Raw genomic sequence first — 24303 nt, 5'->3', positions numbered from 1 at the left:
TCAAAGGGCCCAAATGGGCTCTCAAGGCCTAGCTCATCAAAGGGGGCTTCACTAGAGGACAAAATATGAAGAAAAGGTGGGAAGACGGGAAAACAGAGGTAACAGGAAGATGGTAGGAGGAAAAGATGAGAAAAGACGTGAGGGAAGATGATGTGACATAAAGGAAGGAAAGTGAAGAAATAAAAGGGGTGAGACGAACAACTTGAGGGGGACTTTTCAGGCGGACTTTTTGCTAGGCTTCTCAAGAAAGCTTTTTCAAACTCCAAATACGGGTTCCTGTTATGAGATCTAGATTGGGAAGAGAGATATATGAAATCTATTGTACAGTAAGGATGAGAGAGCCTGAGAGACTATAAATCAAGTTTATTATAGTGGATTCTCCCTTCCTCAAGCCCCTATGGACGTAGGCCAAGTGCCGAATCACATAAATCTGTGCCTATCTCTCTCTATTTTCTCTGTATTTATCTATTATTCACCTTCATGGTCATACATACGGACTCCATCCAGCTGCATCGGATCAGCCAGGGGCCCACATAGCCTTGACCTAGGCCTAGCATACCAGGGCCTACACAGCACTAATCCAAGCCCAATGCCACCTCAGCGAGCCAAGCAGGTGGATAGGGTAACTTGCATGTGGATCTAGGGTAAGTAGAATAGAATCAAGTTGTGTCACCCTCCAATTGGAGAATGTAAAACTCATAAAGGCATTGCATCTGTTTTGAAGATTTTCTCGTGCTAAAATCCAGTACTGTTATTTGAAAGTGTCTACACTACACACTACTTACAGGATATAATTTGATTTGGAATTTTATAAATCAAATCTTGTAATTTTATATTCTACATACCAATTTGAGAATATGAGTGGTGCTATGTTGACGAAGTAAGTGTTTATACTTAGGGCTGAGCACCGACACAACCGGAGTTGGTATCTGGGTCGTCCGACTCCGACTCCGACTTTGTCGGAGGCCGAGTGCGACCTCCGACTCCGGCTCCGAAGGGTATATGCTCCGCTCCGGCTCCGGCTCCGACTTGTCGGAGTGGAGTCGGGACGGAGCCGGTGAGAAATCTTCAAAAAAAACAAACCCAGTAAGGTATGGTTTCGGCATAGGGGGAGGGGAGGGATTCGGTGGATTCGGCGCAGGGGGTAACTTACCCAGTTAAAAAACAAACCCAGTAAATGGGATTCCGGCGCAGGGGGAGCCGGGGAGGGGAGGGAATCGGGGGGGAGAGAGAATCTAAGATGAGAGGTGAGAGAGGCACCTGGGTTGCACAGAAACGACGGAGGAGCTCCGGCACTCAGATGAGAGCTTGAGATGACTCAGATGAGAGGAAGAAAAGTGATGAGAGGAAACGGCAGAGGAAGGATTCGAAGGAAAGTGATGAGAGGAAACGGCTGAGGAGGAAGGAAGTGATAAGTGACAGCAAGGGGGGGGGGGGGGGGGGGAACCCTAATGGGTTGCACAGAAACGGCGCCGTTTGGGGTTATTTTAACCTCAAACGGCGCCGTTTGTTGCCAACAGTTATAACTATATATATATTATATAAATATAGTTAATTAGTAAGTTAATATATAACTATATATATTATATTATATAAGTACTCCTCCAATATATTATATAAATATAGTTAATTAGTAAGTTAATATATAACTATATATATTATAGTATATAAGTACTCCTCCAATATATTATATAAATATAGTTAATTAGTAAGTTAATATATAACTATATATATTATATTATATAAGTACTCCTCCAATATATTATATAAATATAGTTAATTAGTAAGTTAGTATATAACTATATATATTATAGTATATAAGTACTCCTCCAATATATTATATAAATATAGTTAATTAGTAAGTTAATATATAACTATATATATTATATTATATAAGTACTCCTCCAATATATTATATAAATATAGTTAATTAGTAAGTTAGTATATAACTATATATATTATAGTATATAAGTACTCCTCCAATATATTATATAAGTATAGTTAATTACTAAGTTAATATATAACTATATATATTATATTATATAAGTATAACTATATATATTATATAAGTATAGTTAATTAGTAAGTTAATATATAACTATATATATTATAGTATATAAGTACTCCTCCAATATATTATATAAATATAGTTAATTAGTAAGTTAATATATAACTATATATATTATAGTATATAAGTACTCCTCCAATATATTATATAAGTATATACATAGTATAGTAACTATATACTATACAAGCCCTTAATATATATAGTATATATATAACTATATATTATATATTGACTTATAGTAAACTAGTAATGTAAAATATAAAATAAGCTATAGTAACTTATATAGTAACTTATAGTAAATTAGTAATGTAAATTAACTATATAAGGTATAGTAACTTATATAGTAACTTATAGTAAATTAGTAATGTAAATTAACTATATAAGGTATGGTAACTTATATAGTAACTATATTAACTTATAGTAACTTATAGTAAATTAGTAATGTAAATTAACTATATAAGGTATAGTAATTAGTAACTTATAGTGTAACTAATAACTATATTAACTTATAGTAACTTACTAACTTATAGTAAATTAGTAATGTAAATTAACTTATAGTAACTATATTAACTTATATTATTCATTATAATGTTTATAGATTATTATTTATTAGATGTTAATATATTGATAACAAATATTTTTATAAAATATGCACAATATCTGAGTCGGAGTCGGAGTCGGAGTCGGATTGGAAGTCGGAGTCGGAGTCGGATTGTAAGTCGGAGTCGGAGTCGGAGTCGGAGTCGATGTGTCGGAGTCGGAGTCGAATCGGATCGGAGTCGGGACACCTCTACCTCCGACTCCGACTTCCAGGGGGAAAAAAACTCTGACTCCGACTCCGACTTGTCGGAGTCGGAGCGGAGTCGGAGTCGGAGTCGGATTTTCGGATTTCTGCTCAGCCCTATTTATACTCTTTATTCTCAAGATCACCATCTAACTGTTGCTACTAAATGCAAGGTGCCCTTTTTAGAATTAGTCATTAACAATACTCAATTTATCAGTCTTAGCAAATGCAAGTTATTTGCTAAGAAAATCTCTTCAAGAGTCTATTTCTAATCTCAGCTTTGCTTCTCCTCCTTGGATGATTATTGGCGACTTTAACAAGTTTTGACCTGCTTCCTGAGCAGATATGTACCCTTTTTAAACGTATTGGGGTCATGTGTACTCATGTGATGACCTTTCTTTTTTGTTTTTGTTTTTCATTTTTTTTTTGGAGTGATCTAAAAGAACTCCCTTTTCTATAACTAGAAAGAGAGGCTTCTTAATTTGGGCAACACGATATTGATAAAAGCTTATTTTTAAGGAAAATATTAGAGTGACTACTAAATATGCATATCAAATATACACATTAGTACAAATGATTTTTTTTCTTTAATCATTTTTTAAACATTGTTAACGATTAAAAATATATAAATTCACTAAGGCCCCATTTGGTTGCAAGACTCAGTTGAGATTAATTCAGTTTAGTCTAATTTTAAACTGAGTCTACCCAACTCTCAAATGACTAAACTCATCTCAACTTAAAACCTCCTTATGCGTGGAACCCATAATATTTTTCAATTTTTCATAAATAGTACTAAACTTATCTAAAATCATTTTAGATAGCTCTCATAACTCGCTCCACTTACTCAATTCACTACTATTCATAAAGAATTCAGCTCAACTTAGCTCAATATCCAAACACAGCCTAATAGTCACTTCTTTAACTATTAAAAAATAATAAAAAATAAAAATATATGGGTGGATACATTTAGTAAGCATATTAATTTTTTGAGGGAAAACATATAGTTTTCATTCATTATAACAAAGTTTGGATACAAAAGGGAATAGCATCGATAGAAGTAATGCTATTACTGATACTTAGTGCATCTTGACATAAGGCATGGGTTATGGAATTACATGCTCTCTTAATATGTTTGACTGTCCATACAATGAAGGAGTCTAAAGTTGCTTTTGTAGTTTTGATCAAAACGCCTGCATAAGAATCTGTATCAGTTTGGGACTTTAGGCAATTGACTACTTGTAAGGAATCACCCTCCATGATCACATCCTGCCATCCTAGTGATTTAAGGAAAAGAGAAGCTTGGAAAATAGCATAAGCTTCAGCTAGGAGGGGGTCGGGGAAGAGAGGGTGGTTCATTCTCATGGTGGCTAGTACCTTCCCTTCCCAGTCACCTACCACTGTCCCAACTCCAACCTTGCAGTTAGTTTTATCCAAACCTGCATTCCAGTTTACTTTCAGTTTCCCTTGTGGGGGAGCTTCCCAGTTGAGGTGAGCGTTTGAGGAAGAGGAACACTTCTAGACAGGATGGTAGGTTTTGTTAAGATCTTCAATGAATAGTTTGACCTTTTGGTTGATAGAGTTTGGGTGAGTGAAGGTGTTGTTAAAAATCACTTCATTCATTCTTTTTCCAAATCTTCCAAGCTGTGAGAGCAAATTCTATCATCTCTTTTTCTTCTAGTGTATTGAGGAAGACTTCCAGTAGAGTCTTGACAAGGGATGCTAGATTTTTGGATCTTCTTACTACATTGGCTCCACACATCTTGGGCAGAGGGACACACCCATAGAGCATGTGCTACTGTTTTGGGGTGAAGCTTGCAAATTGGGCAGGAGTCATCAGTAATAGCTTTTCTCTGGTGTAGTTTTATTTTGGTGGGGATGGCTTCCAAACAGGCGCTCCATAGGAAGTTCTTGGTTGCATTTGGGACTTTTAGTTGCCATATGAATGACCAAGGCAAAGCCTCATTTATGGCTATAGAGGATTGACCATGTTGTTGATTCTCCATCTCAGATTTCAGATAGTATGCTGACTTGACAATGAAACTACTAGTAGTAGTGTCTCTCCATATCATTCTGTCAGAGGTGGGGTAAGGACTGAGAGGGATTCTCTTGAGTAACTCAGCTTTTGTTCTATCAAAAATAGCTTCAATCAGTGGGTAGTTCCATTGGTTCAAGGACTTATCAATGAGCATAGCCACCTTTGAATCTGATGGGAGAAATCTGATTGAGCTCTGTGGTTTAAAGGTTGAGAGTTGAGGAAACCACTTGTCATTCCAGATTCTATAGTTTCTCTATCACCAACACGCCAAATTAGTCCTCCCTTTATCAAAGGTTTTGCAGAGATGAAACTCTGCCATAGGAAAGAGGTATTATTCCATCTTTTTGCAGTTATGAAGGAGCTATGTTTGAAGTATTTTGCTTTAAGGACCCTAGTAGCAAGGGAATTAGGGGAAGAGGTGATCCTTCATCCTTGTTTTGCAAGGAGAGCACTGTTGAAATGTTCAAAGTCCCTTAGACCCAATCCTCCTAATTTTTTAGATTTTATCATTTGTTTCCATGAGACCCAGTGAATTTTGTGCTCCTGTGCCAGTTGTCCCCACCAAAAGCCTCTTACTTGTTTGTTAAGCTCATTGAGTAGTTGCCTAGGGAGCTCGAAAATTCCCATGCTATAGGTTGGAATGGCCTAGATGACTGCCTTGATAAGGGTTTCCTTGTCTGCTTGAGAGAGGAGCTTTGTTTTCCAGCTGTTTAGTTTTGCCTGGACTTTGTCTAAGATGCCTTTGAAAAACTGGGACCTGGACCTTTCTACAAGGGCTGGTAAGCCCAGGTATTTCTCATAAGAGTTAGTTCCACAGATTCCAACAATGTTTGTTACAATGTCCCTGGTCTGTTCTCTGGTGTTTGAGCTAAATAAGATGGAAGTCTTGTCTTTGTTGAGCCTCTGTCCAGAGGCTTTCTCATAGCATTCTAGTAGGGAGTAAAGTTGGCTCCATTCAATTGAGTTAGTCTTGCGAAAAATAAGTGGTTAATGTGCAAGTGATTTTTCCTGATTGGTAGGCCTGTGATCAGGTGGTTCTTCTCAGCATGGTTTAAAAGGCAGCTTAGTGCTTCTGTGCACAAGATGAAGAAGTATGGTGAAAGGGGATCACCCTACCTTATTCCTCTAGTAGGACAAAAGGAAGGTTGAGGTTCTCCATTTACGATGAAGGAGTAAGAAACTGAGGAGACACACTTCATTACAAGCTCTATACAGGTTGCTGGAAAGCCCATTTTCTTCATGACAGATTTCAGGAAGTCTCATTCAATTCTATCATAGGCTTTGCTCATGTCAAGTTTTAAAGCCGTATATCCCTCCCTTCCTTTCAATCTAGCTTTCATAGTGTGTAAGGACTCGAAAGCTACAATAATATTATCTGTTATGAGCCTTCCTGGTACAAATGCTGTCTGAGTAGGAAATATGATGCTAGGTAGAATTTTTTTAAGCCTGTCTGCCAAAGTTTTTACAATGATCTCATAAAGAACATTGCATAAATTTATTGGTCTGAAATCTGTGACAAGACTTGAGTTCAGCTTCTTTGGAATGAGAGCTATAAGAGTTTCATTTAGAGTATTGTCCCATTTACCCCCATTTAATACCTCAAGGGAGGCCTAGGAAACACAATTGCCCACTATGTCCTAGTATTTCTGAAAAAACAAGGCAGGGAAGCCATCAGGCCCAAGTGATCCGAGAGGATTCATGCTAAAAATGGCTTCCTTGACTTCTGTTTCAATGAATGATGCAGAGAGAATTGAGAGCATATCTTCTGTAATGACTTTCTGCAGAGGGTTTAAGCAAGACTCAATACCTATTGGTTGGGAGGAAGTGAACAGATCTTTGAAGAAATCTTGCAGAGTTTTGCAAATAGTTTGAGAATCCTGAGTTGAAAGACCTAATGGTGTTTGGAGCCTGTTGATGGAATTAATCTTTTTTCTTTGGCTCGAGCACTTGTGGAAATACTTTATGTTTCGGTCACCATTTTTGAGCCATGCCTGTTTTGCTCTTTGTTGCCACTTTAGGTTCTTAGCATCCATGAGGAAATTGATGTCTTGTTTGACCTTCTTGATTTCTTCAAATAAGTCTCCCTGGTTTCTCTCATGTAAATGCTTGAGTAGCTCGGTTTTTTCTTTTAATAGTTTCTCTTGATCCCTTCTCTTGGTCTTGCTCCAAGCCTTGAGTTTCTCTTGGCAGTGGTTGAGCCCTTGTAGGGTGCTGCGTAGTCTGCTTGTACTGTTAGAGAAGATCCAGGTATTTTTTATGAGGTCCTCACAATTCTCTTCCTTAGACCAAGCTAACTCAAACCTGAAGATCCTCTTCTTCTTCCCTATGATGCTTGTGTCTATTGTCTGAACTAGTATTGGTTTATGATCCGATTGAGAGCAATCTAGATGGCACACCTTATGATAGTAGGCATATTAATAGTGATACTATCATTTTCCTATTTTTAATTCTTGGACAATGAAATCTCGAGAAGATTGCGTTCAATATTTAAATGGTGTAGATGGGTAGGAATTATGAAATACCATTCGGGTTGGTTTGTCTGAGTGACTGATGCTGCCATATTGGTACTAGAAAATGGGGCCCTAACCTCGTTGGCCCCCAATTCAGGAAACTATGAGTAATAGAGTGAGATACTAGTTTCAATATTCACAGGCAATAGGAGTGTGGCTGTAGAGGTGGGATCCAGCTTCAAATAAAAAATTTATTCATTATTTATTTTATTATTATCTTCTTATCATTTTTTTATAATGTAATATTAAATAATATGTTAATAAGTAAAATATAATAAATATTTTTTAATCTAATATTATATTATAAAATGACAAGAGAAGTATTTAATCTAATATTATATCATAAAATAACGAGAGAATGATAAAAAATGAAATAAAGAGAATAATTACTCACCTTCTAATGATGTTGATCCTATAGACTGTGAACAGATTCACCTGTGGCCTTCGAGCATGTCCAAATTGTAAAAGTTCACCCGGTACCGTCCACCAAAATCAACATAGAACTAGGTTAGGCTATTGACGATGGAAAAGTTAGCTCGTTTGGACAGTTAAAAAGGAGTTGAGATTATTTGTAAATAATAATAAAATAATTTATGAGTAATAATAAAATAGTTTGAATTAATATATTTTATAGAATTTTGAGAAATGATAAAAAAAAAGTTGAATAAAAATATTATAAAACTTAACTATTATTTAATTATTATTATTTAATATTATTTTTATTTTAAAATTTGAAATAATTAAACTGTTTTTAATATTTTATTTAAAAATTTAAAAATATTATAATAATTAAATGATATAAGATAAATAAAGTGGATTGTAAACAAACCAGTGTTAACTCAAGCGAAGTACACTCATGAATTCTTATCTCATCCATTTGCCCTGCGCTCCTCTTATAAAAGAAAGATAAGGATACAAAACTCAACTATTATTATACATTAAAATATTAATATTTTTACTTTGATTTAAAATTTTTGTACTTGCAGCAGTTTAAAGTAAATAACATAATATCTTTTTTTATACTTAATTGTAAACAAATTGTAATTTTTATCATGAGTCCAGTTACTCGAGACCCAAATTTGGGACAAGTGCAATTTTTTTTTTATGTGTTTTTAAAATATTCGTAAATATTTTTAAAAAATAAAATATCAATAAAAAATACTTAATAACTAAATAAAAAAAAAAAAGATATTGAGATAAATGCTCGGAATTCATTATTAGAATCCCAAGCGTTTCTCTTCTATTATTTACATAATGGCATGTTGTCTTGACTCTACGTCGTTCTTTTGTATCCTTAGTATTTACTATTTTCTTGTTACATGTGGTTTTGGCAAGGGAAAGTAGCCATGTTTAGTTATACAGATAAGATGAGAGTTAAAAATTGAATAAAATATTATAAGAATATAATTTTTTTTTAATTTTAAAAAATTAAATTATTTATTATATTTTATGTGAGAGTTTAAAAAAATTGTAATAATTAAATGAGATGAGATGAGTTGAGTTTAAAAACAAATCATCCCTAAATCAAAGCCTAGTCAGTAGTCAGTCATAATTGGACTTCTAAAATTTTCTGACGTGGCTTTAAAGCCTAATCATATAGTAAAATCATTTCAATTTATTTTATCTAATTTAATTATTACAATTTTCTCATACTTTCAAACAAATTACAATAAATAATTTAACTTTTCTAAATTTTAAAATAAAATTAATATTAAAAATTAATATTTTAATAATATTTTATTCAATTTTTAATTTTTATTTTATCTAAATCAAATCTAAATCAATCAAAAATAAATCAGACCTAAATCTATCAAAAATGTAGTTTTGGATCATTCCCTCTGTTGATTAAAAAATGATGGCTCTTGTTCCTTCAAGTGTCAAAGAACGTGGATTTCTAATCCATATTTTTTTTTTCTTAATTATCTTGTGGCCAATAATTGGGCTTAAACATGTTCATTTACTGGGTGGGATGAAAAGGATAACAGTCAAACTGAAGAGATTGGATTGGCCATTCAAGATTAGAACAAATTCACTTTTATTAATATTTTCCAAAGTTAATGGATAAGATTCTAGCTTCTGGGTTGGCTTTACAATCATCTTCTTCACCTTTTGATTAGGAAGTACTTCTTATATTAGGGTTTAGAGAATAATTATGATAGTAAGTCTCTTCGAACAAAAATCTACAACTTCTTGGATGAAGGAAGGCAATGGGAATGCTAAGCTTTTTCTCCTAGTGATGATTCATAATAATAATAATAAAAAAGGAAGAAGGCTTTCATCCCTCCTACACTCTTCCTAATGGTGAGCTTTGCACTTATTCTTCCTCTATTTAATCTTCTCCTATATTTTCTTAATATGAGGTTCCAAACATTATTCAAATATAAAATATATTTTAATTTTAAATATTAAATATTTTCATTTAATCATACAACTTATTAACACCTAAAAATAGAGCAACAATCCAAAAGAGGAGAAATATCCATTACCGGTCTCGCTAAGATTATTTGGGCCTAGAACGATATTGTGTGGAGCCCTCGGTGGTGGTCTAGTGTGGTTGTGTGGTGTCTGTGCGTATATTCATGGTGGTGAAAAATAAATAAATGCAGAAGAAATAAATAGAGGGAGATAAGTAGATTTACGTGGTTCAGCATTGAGCATACGTTCATGGAGGTTTAGGGAGGGGATAATCCATTTATAATAAACTTGTTTTACAATCTCTCATGATGAGAGATCTCTCATCTTCACTGTACAATAGATTTTGAAGGTTTGTCTTCTGGTAGATATCTCATCGCTAGAACTCATGTCATGAAGTTGAAGAAATCTTTTAGGAGAAGTCTGGCCCAAGTCCCCAAATTCGTAGGGTTTCCTTATCTTTGATCTCCTAGTCACTTTTGCTTTATGTCACATCATCCATTTTTCCTTCTAACACTGTGCACTCCAGCCCTTTATCCTCCTTCCTTCTCTCTTTCTTCCCTCCTGATGAGTCTTTCCTCCCATTGGGTTGGGTCTAGAAAATACCATAGGCCTGATATATTTTATCCTTACCATGGGCTCGAGATTCTTAAGTGCGATTTGTTCCATAAAAGACATTGAGAATCTTTTAAGACAAAAGATGCAATCAAATTGATCCGCCCTAGTTCGTAGAGAAATATATTTTGGGAGCTAGTCCTTGGTTATTTGTTCCTCTTGCGTTAAGCAGTAAATGTGTTTGAGTGTGCAATTAGGTTGGAGATGGGCTCGACTGTGTTAAGTGCGACGTGAGGCTTGACTTAGCAAGATAAGCGAGAGATGGACTTGATCATATTATGTGCGAATAGCGAACATGGAGTTCGACTATGGCAGGAGATGTACTCCACTGCATAAGTTGAGAGCTTGTAGCTCGGCTTAGCGAGGTGAGTGGGAGAAGGACTCAATCGCATAGAGTGCAAGCGTGCAGTTCGACTATGATCAGAGATGTGCTCGGCTGCTAAGGTATAAGTGCAAGGCTCGACTATGGCGGGATATGTGCTTGACCACGTAAGGTGCGAGCGCATAGCTCGTCTATGGTGGGAGATGTCCTCCAATGTGTAAGTTACAAAGGTTGGGCAGTTGACTGACCTGCCCGCCTGTTGGGTGCCAAGGGAGTCGAGCGGCTCTTGGCCCTTCTTGTTTGTTGACTCATTGTTGCAAATAAACCAGGAGAGGCGGTCGTGGCTCGAATGTAAACACTCAATGTTTATTGGAGGAGATGTTGTCTCAAGAGTAATGTCAAGCAGCCAAAGGAGTAGACCTGCGCTTCATTGTGAGGCAGGCCAAGCTGCCTTAAGGCTAGATTGACCTGTTGACCCTCAACAGAAAGGTAAGTAGGAGATGTTTGATCATGCTGTAAAAGTCAAACCAGACAATTCAAATATTCTCCAATCACAAGTGCAAAATTCGCAAACCTAAATAGTTTTCTTGGAGTGTGGCGAAGGTCAGAGGCTCGGCCTTTTTTGGAGGAGATGTGATCCCTGGAGTAATATCGGGCAGTCAAAAGACTAAACCCGCATTTCGTGGTGAGGCAGGGTGAGCTGCCTTAAGGGTAGATCGACCTTTTGACACTCAGCGGGAAGGTAAGTAAGAGATGTTTTATCATGCTACAAAAGTCAAACCAGTTAGTGCAAACAATCTCCAATCACGGGTGTGAAATTCTCAAACTTGAGCTATCTTGCTAGAGTGTGGTAAAGGTCTGAAGTGTTATCTGTTTGGCATTTTGTTACAGGAGATGGCATCCCAGGAGTAATTTTGAATAGTTGAAAGATTGAACCCTTTATCCACTGGAGGAGAGGTTAGGATGCCTCAGGCTAAACTAGCCTCTTTGGTCCCCCCAATGAGGTAAGTTGCCAGACAGTTAAGAAGCTGGTCCACCTTTCGCCATGATAGGGGTAGGGTAAGTTATCGGGTAGTTGAGAGGCTGGACTTGCTCTCTCCCATTGACATTATAGGAAATGTAAGTGTTAGATCAGACTGGCGTTGATCCCACTCTTTTTCGTGGTGAAAGTTAGGTTAATTTGTTAGGTAGCCAAGAGTTTGGACCTGCTATCCTCCGTGATGGAGGTCGGGCCACCATAGGGACTGGACCCGCCTATCGCCCCTCATATGGAGGTAAGTTATTGGACAATTTGAGACTGGACCTGCTTCCGCCTGTTGATGCTTACGAGGATGGTAAATGTCGAGCAGCTGAGGGCTGGGCTGTTCTTCGCCATGAGAGAGATAAAGCAGCCTTTAGGAGTAACTCACCCTTTTGGTACCTTGTGGAGAGGTAAGTGTTGGATAGCTGAGCAGCTAGTCCGCTTTTCACCATGATGGGGGTTGGGGTAAGTTGTAAGGCAATTTGGGACTCGATCCATTCCCAACTATTGACACCACATGGCAGGTAAGTGTCAAGGAAGGTTGGTGTTAATCCCGCTCTTCACAGTGATAGAGGCCAGGGTAAGTTGTCGGGTAGCTGAAAGGCTGGACTCGCTCTCCTCCATGAAGGAGGTCAGGCGTTTGGGTCATGCAATGGGCAAGGAGCTCCTGACTTGGAAGCTGACGGGCAAGTCGGGACCTGCTAGGCTAGTTTGTGGTGGCTGACTCGTGCAGTGGGCGAGGTGAAGTGGACAAAACGTTTAATTTGATCGAGGAGTTTGATCTAAGAAAGGATTTTGATCTAACCAAACACTTGTGCTTACTGCTAGGTGGCTGAGGAGCATGCAACGATGAAGGTGTTGGGCTGAGGAGATGGTTGCTTGCCAGCGGTGACCAAACCATATCTCAGTATGAGTGGGGTCTTAGTGGTTGAGAAACTTGGTCTGCGAAACCTCCCACTGGTTACAGAAATTGCCAGCAAGATTGTTAGGGCTTGGCAATGGTGTCGCCAGCTTGCAGATGTCATGGGAGGAGGGTCTGCTAGGTACACGACAGGGTGTACCCATTGTCTCCTAAAGCGCACGACGTGCATGCCCTTCGTCAACGGGGGATGTTTGGGCGTGGACATAAACTATCGGCGAGCCATGTGTTGGCTATCGGTAGGTCTAGCGAGCTCATGGCTGCCAGCTGTGAGCTTCTCGAGCGCACGATTTGTGAATGCCATGTAAAAGCCATGAGCTGCCGCTTTGCTCAGTATGGTGGTTAGTGACTACATCGTCAAGGACAAAAGACTCTAATGTGCCATGGGGTGATCCCCGACACCCCTCTCGGGTCGTGCCATTGATTGGGCAGAGCTGCCGTTTTGCATTGCTGTGGCTGTTGTCACTGTTTGCGGCCCCATGGATGGGGGCCATTGTGGCTGACGTCAGAAACCACTGATTGTCCAGGTAGTTGACTCTCTCACCGCAAGACTCTTGCTGAGTGCACGTTGAGGTGCACCAGGTGCGTGCCTATCTGCCACCATGTGCTAGCCGTGGGTGTAGGGTGCCCCACCGTGCACTTAAGTGCACAATGTTTGCCCATTGTGCACGTGCATGTACCCAATATATTTTTATGAACAATATTTATAATACTCCCTTAAGTACACCGTGTACTTAAAAGCACAGGAAGTAGTGGGCGCTACTTAAGCTCAAGTGGCCAGGGAGTTTGGGTCCCCGACCTTACATGCTGGGTGTATAAAAAGTTTTTAAGTGCAGTACACTTAACCGATTGGGCGAGGAAAAGTTCACTTGCCCATTCGCTGCAACATCATTTTTCATAAAAGTATAATTCAAAAGGACAAGACCACTTATATGAGAAACTTTCATATGCTTCTTTCGAGATTATTTAGCACGCCAGGAAATCATCATTCTTCCACTTCCGACATAAGAAAAATAACTCGGTCCCATAGACGGCCCAACTATTAACTTTTAAAAATGGCGCAACAATCTGAAAGGGGATAAAGATTCATTCTTCGCCCCGTTGAGGTTGTTCAGGCCTAGATCGGTGTTGTGTGGAGTCCCTGACAGTGGTCCAATGTAGATGTATTGTGTCCGTGCGTACATCCATGCCATGAACAGTAAAAAAATACAAAGGAAATAAATAGAGAAAGACATAGATTTACGTAGTTCAGCATTGGGCCTACGTCCACAGGGGTTTGGGGAGGGGAGAATCCACTTTAAAAAGTTTTTTTTTTTTTTACAATCTTTCATGGTCTGTCATCTTTACTATACAATAGATTTCGAAGGTCTGTCTTCTGGTAAATATTTTATTGCTAGAACCCCTGTCATAAGGTTGAAGAAGCCTTCTAGGAGAAGTTTGGCCCAAAGTCCTCGAAGTCTTAGGTGTTCCCGTCTTTGATCTCCTACCTCATTTTGCTTAATGTCACATCCATTTGCTTTATGAGTCTCCCTTCCCATTAGGTTAGGTCTAGAAAATACCATAGGCTTGATATATTTTATCCCTTACATAATTTTTCCAAAATTTTAATTAAAAAATAAAAAATAATGCAAGCTTTTCAAATTTTAAAATAAATATAATATTAAAAAATAATATTTAAACACTTTTTTTTAATTTTATAATATTTTTAATCAATTTTTTTCTATATTTTTCTAAAATCTAATAAAATATCTTAACAAAAACTATTTTACTACTATTCACAAATATTTTTAATATCCAAATGGATCCTAAATATAATTGGTATTTTGTGCTATTAACTAAAGTGAGTGTTGTTTTGTGGAAACTATGGCATGATTGAGTTGCTTTGGGTTCCAAGATAAAGAATTGTGGAGTTTTATATGCTTTCTAGAAGGAGATTTTGAAACTCCTAATCACCTCTTTCATGGCTTTGGGTTCCAAGATAAAGAATTGTGGAGTTTTATATGCTTTCTAGAAGGAGATTTTGAAACTCCTAATCACCTCTTTCATGGCTTGTTGAGGCTATCTGATTGCACTTGTTATTGGGCAAGTCCTAATCACCTCTTTCATGGCTTTGGGTTCCAAGATAAAGAATTGTGGAGTTTTATATGCTTTCTAGAAGGAGATTTTGAAACTCCTAATCACCTCTTTCATGGCTTGTTGAGGCTATCTGATTGCACTTGTTATTGGGCAAGTCCTAATCACCTCTTTCATGGCTTTGGGTTCCAAGATAAAGAATTGTGGAGTTTTATATACTTTCTAGAAGGAGATTTTGAAACTCCTAATCACCTCTTTCATGGCTTGTTGAGGCTATCTGATTGCACTTGTTATTGGGCAAGTATGGTTGGCTCCCAACTTTGCAAGATATGATGGTGTTCTTAAGAACTCTGAACTTATTTATATGAGTAATGCTATATATAGTTGTAGAGTGTGTAAATACTACGTAATCGTTTTGAAAAAGAGTAAAATTCACTATTAAAATTTTAATTTTTTTATGTGAATTCCATATTAACTCACTTTTTAAAAAGAAATTGTGTGGCATTTGCACACTTTACGACTGTAAATATAATTTTTTTTAGTTATTATTATGTTATTAATTGCAACTTTTTTTTTTCTTATAAAGGAGGGAGGTTAGAACCAAATTTTTTATTTAAAGAATTGAGCTATATGTCATTAGGCTCTTGGCATTAATTGCAACTTATTGGTTGTGTGACTTGCAATTGATTTAATAGACATAAACAACCATCATGACCGTACTTCATAGATTTGGAATGGTATCGGTTCTTCACTCTTTCATACCATTTTGTCATGTTTCCACTTTTAAAAAGAAGAAAAAATTCTATTTACAGCCTCATTTAAAAATTATGTGTAGATTTTTTATTAAATGATAAAAAGTATTATTTTAGAAAGGATATTTTTATAATTTTAAAAAATTTTAAAAATAAAATTAACTAAATTTATATTATAGTCTTTAAATAAAAACTATATCTAACATTACTCTTAGATAAAGTAATGACTTAAAAATATTTGGGTAATAAAAAATTATGAAATATTTTTTCATTTGATCTCATTTCTAAACAGATAAATATAAAATTCATCTAACTCAAAATTTTTAAATTTTCAAAATTAAAAAAATTAAATTATTTATTATATTTTATATAATTTTAAATTCTCATCCCATCTCATATCCTATATAACCATACGAAGCGTTTTAGATGTTCCATATTCTTGCCGTCATACATAATTGTTTCGCCCAAACAGAGAACCTCGTGTTTCCGAAACTCGCCTCCTTCTTCAATTGTGAATGAACTTGCGCTCCAGTAACCTGATGCGGCATCACACACCCACTTTCGAAATACAGCCTTCGGCGACAACCGATGCCCAGCGCCGCTGCTTCCCATTATCGGCCGCCACACTATAGAACTACCGCGCGCCACCGTTTGCAACAACACCTTCAAACATAGCGCTACCTCTTGGCTCGAGATCACTGCGCACAGCACAGCTGATTCTGCAGCACATGAACCACCGCGTCTTTGCTGAACACCAAAACACCAACGGCACACCAACTTCCCGGTTCTCCGGGTTCACCCAAGTCTCGGATCATAATTTCTTTTGGAAAGCAATTTTAATTTAGCTCCTATGCTAAACTTCCACCATTAATAGCCGAAGAGAGCATGACTCTCTGTCGTCCCTTTTTAAGGACGCTCAGAAAGTCTCAGACAAAGCAGACACTGAATACTCTCAAACTCTACCATTTCACATACTACACGAGTCCTCCATGTCAATCAGGTGCCATTGCCGTTGACCCTAAAGGTCCATGTGCACCTCGTGGCAGATGCAACGTTGATCATGCATACCCCGTGTTCGGCAAAAGTACCCAGAAAGACCTTTCGATATGTAATCACTTTCTTTTCGAATACTCACGCACTGGCCGTAACCAAGAGGCTCTGAATCTTTTTGTGGAACTCCACTTTTCGAGTTTACCTGTTGATGCGTCAACCCTGTCGTGTGTGTTGAAGGTCTGTGGATGCTTGTTTGATCAAAATGTGGGCATGCAGGTGCATGGTAAATGTATAAAATCCGGGTTTGTTGAGGATGTCAGTGTTGGGACTGCTCTTGTTGACATGTACATGAAAACAGAGGGTGTAGGACGTGGGAGGAGGGTTTTTGATGAGATGGGTGAGCGAAATGTGGTGTCATGGACTTCGTTGCTTTCTGGTTACGTACGGAATGGGTTGAACGTGCAGGCCATAGAATTGTTCTTTAGGATGCAAGTTGAAGGAATTAAGCCTAACCAGTTTACTTCTGCGACTGTTCTTGGAGCTTTGGCAGATGATGGTATGCTCGAGAAGGGAATTCAAGTTCATTCTATGGTTATAAAAAATGGTTTTGATTCTACCACATTTGTGTGCAATGCTTTGATTAATATGTATTCAAAGTCAGGGATGGTTAAAGATGCTAGAGCTGTGTTCGATGGCATGGAGACCAGGGATGAGGTTTCTTGGAACGGTATGGTTGCAGGTTATTTAACAAATGGGATCTATGTGGAAGCTCTTGAAATGTTTTATAAAATGAGGCTTGCGGGCCTAAAGCTTACCCAGACGATATTTGCTACCATGATTAGGCTATGTGCTAATCTTAAAGAATTGGGTTTTGCAAGACAGCTTCACTGTTGTGTTTTGAAAACAGGATATGGATTTTATGACAATATCAAAACGGCACTTATGGTCACTTACAGTAAGTGCAGTGTTATGGATGATGCGTTTCAACTGTTTTCTAGGATGCATGGTGTCCAGAATGTGGTGTCATGGACGGCCATGATCAGTGGGTACTTGCAGAATGGTGGACGAAGGGAAGCAGTTAATTTATTTTGCAAAATGGCCAGGGAAGGTGTTAGACCAAACCATTTCACTTATTCTACCATCCTTACAGCTCAACCAGCTATTTTTATCTTCCAAGTACATGCACAAGTCGTTAAAACTAATTATGAGAAATCAGCTTCTGTAGGAACTGCACTCTTAGATGCTTACATTAAGATAGACTATGTTGATGAAGCTGGAAAAGTATTTGAATTAATTGATGAAAAGGACATTGTGACATGGTCAGCAATGGTAGCAGGATATGCTCAAAGGGGAGACACAGAGGGAGCTGTTAAAATTTTTCTCCAGTTGGCAAAAGAGGGGGTAGGACCAAATGAGTTTACCTTTTGCAGTGTCATTAATGCCTGTGCTGCACCTGCAGCAGCAGTAGAGCAGGGGAAACAATTTCATGCGTGCTCAATCAAATCAGGACTACATAATGCTTTATGTGTAAGTAGTGCCCTTGTTACCATGTATGCCAAGAGAGGAAATATTGAGAGTGCAAATGAAGTTTTCAACAGGCAAGACGAAAGAGACTTGGTTTCATGGAACTCGATGATCTCTGGATATGCACAACATGGTCATGGGAAGAAGGCTCTTGAGGTGTTTGAGGAAATGAGAAGAAGGAACATAGAAATGGACGAGATAACATTCATTGGAGTGATTTCTGCATGTACTCATACTGGTTTAGTGGTTGAAGGTCAAAGATACTTTGACATGATGGTTAAAGAACACCACATTGATCCAACAATAGAGCATTATTCATGTATGGTTGATCTGTATAGCCGTGCCGGACTGCTTGTAAAGGCCATGGATATCATAAATCAGATGCCATTCCCTGCGGGTGCAACTGTGTGGCGAACTCTCTTGGCTGCTTGCCATGTTCACCGCAATTCAAAGCTGGGAAAACTTGCAGCAGAAAAGCTCATTTCACTTCAGCCACAAGATTCAGCTGCTTACGTCTTACTATCCAATATTTATGCTGCGACAGGAAATTGGAAAGAAAAAGCTATGGTAAGGAAGTTGATGGATGAGAGAAATGTAAGAAAGGAAGCTGGTTACAGCTGGATTGAGGTAAAAAATAAGACCTACTCATTCTTGGCTGGTGATCTTTCACATCCCTTGGCAGATCGTATTTATTCCAAACTTGAGGAGTTAAAAATCCGGTTGAGGGATGCTGGATATCAGCCTGATACAAATTACGTGCTTCATGACGTTGAAGAGGAACACAAAGAAACAATCCTTTCTCAACACAGTGAGAGGCTGGCCATTGCTTTTGGATTGATCACTACAACTCCTGGAACCCCGATCCAGATTGTAAAGAACCTTAGGGTCTGTGGAGACTGTCATACTGTTATTAAGCTATTATCAAAGCTTGAAGCTAGAGATATTGTTGTGAGGGACTCGAACCGATTCCACCACTTTAAAGGTGGTTTATGCACATGCGGGGACTATTGGTGACACTGCATTTGGAAAATGGGTCTTATATGAGGTTTTCTGATGGCTTCTCATGTGAAGAATATTCTTCTCGGGCAAAGGAACTATACAACTTTTACACTTTCCAAGTATTCTGTTCTGGAAATCACATTGCAAAGAATAGCTCACATTGGCTGTTGCCTTGGGCAGATTTCTGAAGTAATTGTGAAAGTGATGGTCGTTCACATTGAAGAAAGAAGGAAGGAACAAGTACTAATTTTTAAAAATTTGTAAAGGTTAAGTACATGAGTGGATATCAGAGGGAGTTTGTGCCATTTTGGAAAAGAGTTTGATATCTTCACTCATGCTAATTGTTTTGCCCCATGAAGTCTGAAAGTAATTTTCCCCATTATGCTCACAACATGCTGGCTTAAGAGGCATGTGAAAATAATCTTCACGTACGTGGGAATTGTTTTCTTTGTTTTTGACTGAGTGTCATTTGGTCAATCTGACCATGCCCATAAGGGCTAGTCCTCATCTTTAACCCTTAAAACCGAGATGTTCTCACATGAAACCATGCCTGTAAGAACTTAAATTTTCTTTTGCAAAATACACAATGGAACCATGTCTCTACACATCCTTTAATGCCAAGGAATTGCTGAAATAGAATCTCGCAATAAAGAGAGCAAAATATTTCTGTCATAGAATCTTGTTATATTTGACATCATGTATTTTCATGTTACTTCCTCTTGAAGACTTGTTTAGAAAACAAATGAGATAATGAGTAACATATAATCATGTTTTAGAGCCCAAAACCTGACAAGCTTATGGAGTTTACACTTGTTCCTACACAGAAACCACGTTCACACCAATAGAACTCCTAACCCTATTTATACCATTGGTCCATGTTAATGCCCCAAACACACAGCTCCCATTTCTGTTCTTGTAGGGCATGAAATCAACTCTGAAAGACAATTTCTCCCCCATCTTTGTAAACTTCAGTTTAGCTGGCTGGACTCTAACTTCTACATCAGTTGGGTAGTCAATAGATGCAGCATATGTCGTTGGATTTTCACCATAATAAGTGACTGTTTGATAAACAGGTAAATTTCCATTCATGTTGGCAACACCAATTGAAGGGTAATTAAAATTGTAGGAAGGTGTAGGAGGGTTCTTGCATTGTACTAGTTCCCCTGTAAGGTTTTTCAACTGTGAAGGGGTTGCACCATTGCTGCAGAGAAAATTGATGATGTCATGGGAATTAAAATCATATACAAGTCCAGGATTGAATGCTGCAGCTAGGTTGATGTGTCCAGATCGGTAGTCAAAGGGCGTGGTGGGAGAGCCATTTGGATCCCTTCCTATGGCATGTCGAGTGGGACCATTGCTATGAACCCATAGATATTGGATAATCAGAGACTGGAGTAAATTACAATTTTTGATATTATAATGTTGGCACAATTTACCTGTTGTCATTATTGCGGACATTATGGCTGCTGGACACCAGGAAGGTTGGTAAGATTTTAACATTGCTGCAACTGCAGAAACATGCGGGGAAGACATTGAGGTGCCGGAGATTATGTTATAATTGACAGATCGTTCAGCTGTAGCTGTAGTAGCCACTGGAGACCATGCTGCCAAAATATTCACTCCAGGTCCTGTGATGTTTGGCTGCAATAGGAATTTCCACTTTTAGGTAAGTCTACTTTTCTTTATTTCTTTTTTTATTTCCCACCATGTTGGTATAATCTTTTTCTTTATGGAAGTAGTTTGAGTGATTCGGTTTAGCATAAAATTCAAGAATACTAGATAAACTTACCTTAATAATGTCTGGAGTTATTATATTTGGTCCCATGGAAGAAAATACGGCCACTTCTGGTGCGGGTTTAGTATTCAGAACTGTTGTAGTTGGGGAGATTCTAGCAACTGGATTCCTGCAATAGCAGCAGGCAGCCACGATCAACTTAAACTATTAATTTTTTATTTATTAACGAATTCATGATTAAGTATTCTTCGATTGCAAGTATTTTCAGGCTTTTCTTTTCTTTGTTGGATTAAATTTATAAAGCTTGATAAACTCACTTTGCTGTAATGATATATGCTTGAAGTTCTTCTGCTTCATCTTGACCAATTAAAGTGCCAGGGATGGCGAAATGAAAGCCAACATCTTTTACCAACGGATCGACTAGTATCATTCCAACAGCACCAGCTTCTTTTAAGAATATGCTTTTTTCACCCCTGTTATCGTTAACAGTTTCAATTGTGCACACCACTATTTTCCTCCCAACTAAGGTTGGGTTTAGTTTATTGTTCTTGCAAAAGCTGATACAGAAAGGGGGAAAATAAGCTTTTAAAGCAATAGATCAAGTAATGCAGTTTTGATCTCTTGGGATAGGTTGAGCATTGTGGAGCAGGACATTTGGTACCCAAGTTAATTAAAATTGAAAGATATTACTAGTTAGTCGCCAAACAAAGGATGCCAGTGTTCTGAGTCTTTTTTTCATGATGCTTCCAGCAAACAACGTAGGAACTTGAAAAATTAAAAGAAAAAAGGAAAAATTCTAAAATTATTGAAGGTGGTGATAAGATTGAATATTGTGAAGATTATAAGGATATTTCTTGAGAAAATAATTCATCTAGTGTTAGCAATAGCGGTGTTTTCTGTTGGGTTGAGGAAAACAGTCGTCAAAATAAAATCTTTGTATCAAGTTATACCAGATAAAATTGGCTTAATATAAGGAGGAAAAATCCTTTGTATAGTCTGAGAAGAAGATAAATTTTTTTGTAAGACTGCAATCATGATTGAATTGATTTTGTGTAAATGAAACGAATCATGCAGAAAATGCAGAAGATACCTTGCATTCTTTGCTGTAACACCTGGGGCAGCTGCAGAACTTGCAGCTATCAAACCATAAGAAGTTTGCATGTTGATTGGGTTTAAAGAGAAACCCTGAAAGTACAGAAGCATTTCTCTTTTTAATAAAATATCATAATGATATAACTTTTATTTGTTAAATGGGTGCATTGTAATATGCTAAACTCACCTTTAGAACTTTCGAATTTCCAAGATAAATGTTTGAATTGAATTCCCTGTCGACTGTGCTTGCGGCCACAGTAAGGATCCAAGGTGCAACGTTGGTAGCAGTCCGTGGTAAACCTGAGTTTCCCGCGGAAGCGGAAACTAGAATCCCTCTTTGGAATGCATGGAAAGTACCAATAGAGATCGCATTTTCAAAGCAAATAGGCTGGGGAGGATCTGGGCCTAGGGAAAGAGAAAGGACATCAACACCATCACCAATGGAATCATCCAGGGCAGAAAGAATGTCAGCATCGCTGCACAGGTGAAACCAACACGCCTTGTAGATGGCAAGTCTGGCATTTGGTGCACCACCTCTTGCAGTGCCGCTAGCCATACTAAATAAGCTGACATTTGCTACCATGGATCCAACTATTGTTGAGGCAGTGTCAAGTGTGTGATCCATGCCCATCACCATCTCGAGCTGACCGGAAGAATGGGAGGTTAAAAGATTCAAGAGGCCCAGACTCTGCTTCAAACCCTTGTGAATAGAACCGGGCACCTATAATCTTCCTGAAAACTCAAGCCCGGATGGTAAGCCTCACGGTGAGGTACTTACATTCAAAATATTGGTTCAGTTAAATACTAAACCTTTTGGTGTTTAATATTTCAGGAAAAATTTTGTGTCAATCATGGGAGTGGATTCTTTGATGTTTTAGGTGTTTTGGTACCTGCTTTATTGAATTTCTGTTTTGCTTATCAAATAAAGTGTTTTGGTACCTGTTGCAGTTGGCCAAAGTAAAACGTTCACCAGTAACACACTCTCCCTTGAATTTTTTGGGTACAGGACCCAATCCTTTATCATTAAAGCTCTTTGATTCAGGCCAAATTTCTACAAAACACATGTTAAACAATGGTTTGTTGGTGATGGGATAAAAACAGAATAATTGGATGATAAATCTAAGGAAAAGTCTAATTGCAAGCACACTTGTGTACTAATATGTGCACCAGTTTATTGTAATTGGTCAAAAAGTAGATTTTATTAAAAACAGTGCTAATTTAAATTTAAGTACGAAAGAATTAATATTGGTACGCAGATTAGTACGCGACTTTGCTTGTATATACCAAAAGTCTAAATCTAAAGTGCGGAGCATTTACCTGCGTCAATGACACCAACAATGATATCTGAATGAGTTTTGCTACATACAAATAAAATCGCGTACTAATTTGCGTGCCAATACTGATTCCTTCATACTTAAAATTTAAATTAGCATTGTTTTCAATAAAATCTACTTTTTGATCAATCACAATAGATTGATACACATATTAGTGCACAATTATGCTTGTAACTAAATTTTTCCTATCTGAATTCAAGTTCATTGGCATCTGATTATATTGATTTGTAGACTCTATTCCCGGAAATACCCAAGAACGTGTTGTGTGGAGCTTATTCATCTTGCTCTCAAACATGGAAACGACCAAATCACTGGCTACAGAAGAAGCAAATTAGTTCAATTAGAGCTTGTATAAGCCACCGTTAGCCATAATTAAAGCTTCCTTTAGAACCCCAAAAAGCAATATCAAAACTCTGAATTAGTTTAGGTGAAGATGCATATGAATTTAGAGGTTTAATAGCTCTATTTTACCATTGACTATTGATGTAGATATCAATTTTTGGACTTAGAAAATGTAACTTTTTTTTTTTTGAGGTAATTTTACCCAAAAACAAATTATAAGAGATTACATTCATTTCAGCTACATTTGAGTTGTTGTGCCTGCTCTGGTGTAAGCATAGCTGAGAAGCCTCTAAAGCTTTTGCTGTAATGGTGAAGTGCCTCTTGTTGTGCTCCATCAAAACTGAGAAATAAATAACTTTTAGTAATGTGCAGCTCTTATTTCTGAAATTATATATTATTGCTAGGAACTTTTTATGAATGTCTCGTTTATATCCAACAGAAAAGATGGCAAGACCACTCAATTTGTATTAGCTCCATATAGCTCATGTTTTCAGTTAGTGCCTTGCCTTCTGGTAACTGAAGCAAACAACTTGTGATTGGCCCTAACCACCGATTCTGAATTGGGGTGAGAGTGTTCCCCCATGTACACTATTTAATGCTGCAAAATTGCCCAAAAAAATGAAAATGTGTTAGCTACATAAACATATGCATGTAACAGTGTTGGCATTATCAATCTTGGGGAGTTTTCACTTTCACACACCCCTCAAATTCGAAGAAAAAAACTCTCTTTATTTCGTTTAATGGTTTTCCCATGCTTGCTGCTGTACTTATTC

At 37.5% G+C, this 24303-nt stretch overlaps 2 protein-coding genes across 3 annotated transcripts; one reads left to right on the top strand and one right to left on the bottom strand.

The window, feature by feature from the left end:
- Positions 1-15937: 15937 nt before the first annotated feature.
- LOC122295021 (pentatricopeptide repeat-containing protein At2g27610) lies at positions 15938-22811 on the top strand. Of its 2 annotated transcripts, XM_043104027.1 has the most exons (3): positions 15938-19455; positions 20542-20693; positions 22113-22811. In XM_043104027.1, the coding sequence occupies exon 1, from the start codon at positions 16397-16399 to the stop codon at positions 19040-19042; it is 2646 nt and encodes an 881-aa protein (XP_042959961.1). In that variant the 5' UTR covers positions 15938-16396; the 3' UTR covers positions 19043-19455; positions 20542-20693; positions 22113-22811. The 2 variants fall into 2 exon arrangements, with proteins under 2 accessions (XP_042959961.1, XP_042959960.1); XM_043104026.1 differs by having other exon boundaries at positions 15938-20693.
- On the bottom strand, positions 19844-24126 carry LOC122295022 (subtilisin-like serine-protease S). Its single transcript, XM_043104028.1, is given in 11 exon segments — positions 19844-20668; positions 20817-20931; positions 21080-21319; positions 21853-21947; positions 22042-22467; positions 22469-22586; positions 22794-22905; positions 23172-23215; positions 23392-23503; positions 23773-23870; positions 24037-24126. Coding segments are annotated over 11 exon segments (2262 nt in total). The 5' UTR covers positions 24114-24126.
- Between the last annotated feature and the right edge of the window lie 177 nt (positions 24127-24303).

The sequence above is a fragment of the Carya illinoinensis genome, chromosome 14, assembly GCF_018687715.1.
Source record: "Carya illinoinensis cultivar Pawnee chromosome 14, C.illinoinensisPawnee_v1, whole genome shotgun sequence".
NCBI classification, from domain to species: domain Eukaryota; kingdom Viridiplantae; phylum Streptophyta; class Magnoliopsida; order Fagales; family Juglandaceae; genus Carya; species Carya illinoinensis.
The sequence above is the reverse complement of the archived record's forward strand: the minus strand, read 5'-3'. Positions and strand labels throughout refer to the sequence as shown.

Coding starts and splice junctions, on each gene's coding strand:
- LOC122295021 (XM_043104027.1), top strand. CDS start 16,397: ATGACTCTCTGTCGTCCCTTTTTAAGGACGCTCAGAAAGTCTCAGACA.